The sequence below is a fragment of the Oratosquilla oratoria genome, chromosome 4, assembly GCF_046742065.1.
Source record: "Oratosquilla oratoria isolate Oo_2021 chromosome 4, ASM4674206v1, whole genome shotgun sequence".
NCBI classification, from domain to species: Eukaryota; Metazoa; Arthropoda; class Malacostraca; order Stomatopoda; family Squillidae; genus Oratosquilla; species Oratosquilla oratoria.
Genome location: NC_134780.1, coordinates 8,287,697 through 8,290,196, shown reverse-complemented (window position 1 = coordinate 8,290,196; position 2,500 = coordinate 8,287,697). Strand labels below are relative to the sequence as shown.

The following is a 2,500-nucleotide window of genomic DNA, read 5'->3' as shown; positions in this document are numbered from 1 at the left end:
AGACTGGAACAAATTTCATTCACGTTTTGCCACAGTAAGTATGTGAGGAAACCGCTAGTGGACAATGACATCAATCATATAACTTTCATGACCCTCGCGAGCATGACTCGAATCTACCACTGTGACGCCAGTGTGGACTCGGATCTCGGGTGAAAAACGAAATGGGTTCGCAGAAAGTTATCATTCCTAACCTTGGGAACCAGTGAGGTTTCATGTTCTGAGACTTTTGTACTCTCAGTAGTCGAGAGGGTTAAAGCACCGTACAGTAATGATGCTCCTGCACTGAACGGTCATAAAAATTGTCTGATTGATGTCGCTGTCCACTAGCAAAATTCACGCACACACACACACACACACACACACACACACACACACACACACACACACACACACACACACACACACACACACACACACACACACACACACACACACACACACACACACACACACACACACACACACACATATATATATATATATATATATATATATATACATATATATATATATGTATATATATATATGTATATATATATATATATATATATATATACAAGTATACACACACGTGCTGGTTCTCATGCAGTTTTGCTTTGCAAAGACAGTCTTCTTGCCGTAATCAAGAGACTCGCTTGGTACAAAATACCATAGATTAGACCAAGATCGAGAGAGTACAAGGTCTGCTCACGCGCATGTTGTGACGTCATCTGAAGGGGGAACCCACAGAGAAAACGTACAGGCACCACAGAGTTTCTGGGAGACTTACCTATTTCATGTTCTGCAACCGTTAAAATGGGGGTTCCATTTTGGAAAAATGTTCTTGTGGTTTATTTTTGACATATTTAATAAAGAAATTTAAAGGTTAATCTTTGCGTAGAGGGCAAACAAGTATCCAAGTCTATGAATCCATTTACCACAAACAATTATCTTTATGAAGAAAACGATTTGCCAAACTTAAAGGATATGGCATGAATTATCGATGATATGAGGATTACCTGTTGAAGAATATCATGCCACTGGCCAACTCTCATTGCTGTGTACTACTGAATACCCCTATATAATACTATATTACTAATTGAAGAATAAACATTATAGATTATCAAGAAAAAACTTTAACACTAAAATTATTTTGGAATTTAGATTGCATACCAAGGTTCGAATCGAATAAAAGGCAAAAGTAATTTCAGATTTTATTTCACTTCACCAATTTACATAATTTATTTTTTACTTTTCTCGGCGAGTTCGATAAGTTCCTGTTTAAAACTCGCAACCGAAAATACAGTCTGCATTTAACAAAAAACTTTATAACATCACTTGGTAGGTTCACATATTTGCTTATTTCTGTGCACACCTTGGATGTGGAGTTTACCTCATCCTTTAAGGATTTGTCTCCGTGGTAACAATTAAACAATTTTTCCATTTGCTGCAATGCTTTGAAAAAAATCTACTGATGGTGACTTTAATCCGTTATCTATTTGACATATGAAATCTACCTAGGTCTCCTTTTCTATCATTTCACTGGCAAGAAAATTGTACTGAAGGAACTTCTTAGCAATGAAACCCCCAACATACCTCAGTGCTTCAATCTCAATACAGTTCTCTAGAGTGTCTTTGGACTCTTCTAAGGTAATATCATCCCCTTCACCCTCTTCATCCACGTCTTCAAAGTCTAGCGTTGCAAAAAGCATAGAGGACACTGAACAATGGGACGGCACAATTATTTTAGTTACGCAAAAATATCATAAAAGAAAACGGAGACACGTTCCCGACTCCAGCCACACCTGGACTGAGGCCGGAATTTCAATGAACCCTCGGCCAAGCAATTCTAGTGACGTCAATGTGCAAACGACCTAAATACTGGCTAGCTGTTGAGTAGACCTTGTATTCTCTCGATCTTGGATTAGACGATGTACCATAACACTCAGGCGTTATTAGCAGTCTTATCGTCATTTAGTACTGACTTGGGTTATACTCAGACAGACCTCATTGGTGAAACAACGGACTCGTTTGTATAATCTTTTTTTTTTTTTTACGGACAAAGTATGTAGTTCTTTAGTTTTATTCATTATGAGTATTTGTATTTATTCATGTCCAGTAACATTGTTTACACTTAATGATGTATTATAATAAGTAATCCATTAAAACTTAATATACAATAATGGTAAATAACAATTCTTTTCACTAATTAATACAAATTAAAACAAATAAATAAATAAATGAATAAATAAATAGAAGAACAACGACATTTATTTATATTATTGATTCAACTGATAGCAGTTGAAAGAGATTTCTCATGGAGTTGCTGACAATTCTTTACCTTGTATTTATTTGCAGGTAGTGCAGATGGCTCAGGGCTTGTGAAAGGAGAAATATGCAGTAAGTATAACATTACGTACATTGATTCTCAGATTCGTTGTATCACAGGAAGCGGTATATCTAATATCTATCACTGCACGTGGAGACATGACATATATAATTAGTCAAACAGTATGCTGTA

At 36.0% G+C, this 2,500-nt stretch overlaps 1 protein-coding gene across 3 annotated transcripts in view; it reads left to right on the top strand.

Annotated features, from left to right (window-relative positions):
- Positions 1 to 2,500, top strand: part of LOC143024275 (transmembrane protease serine 11C-like) — a 20,729-nt gene that overhangs the window by 593 nt on the left and 17,636 nt on the right. For 2 of the 3 annotated variants that reach the window (XM_076183067.1, XM_076183066.1), the window contains exon 2: positions 2,338 to 2,379. In XM_076183067.1, the coding sequence (XP_076039182.1) occupies positions 2,375 to 2,379 (5 nt within the window). In that variant the 5' untranslated portion in view covers positions 2,338 to 2,374. Of the gene's footprint in view, positions 35 to 2,337; positions 2,380 to 2,500 lie in introns of all 3 variants that reach the window. The other variant, XM_076183065.1, reaches the window with a different exon arrangement.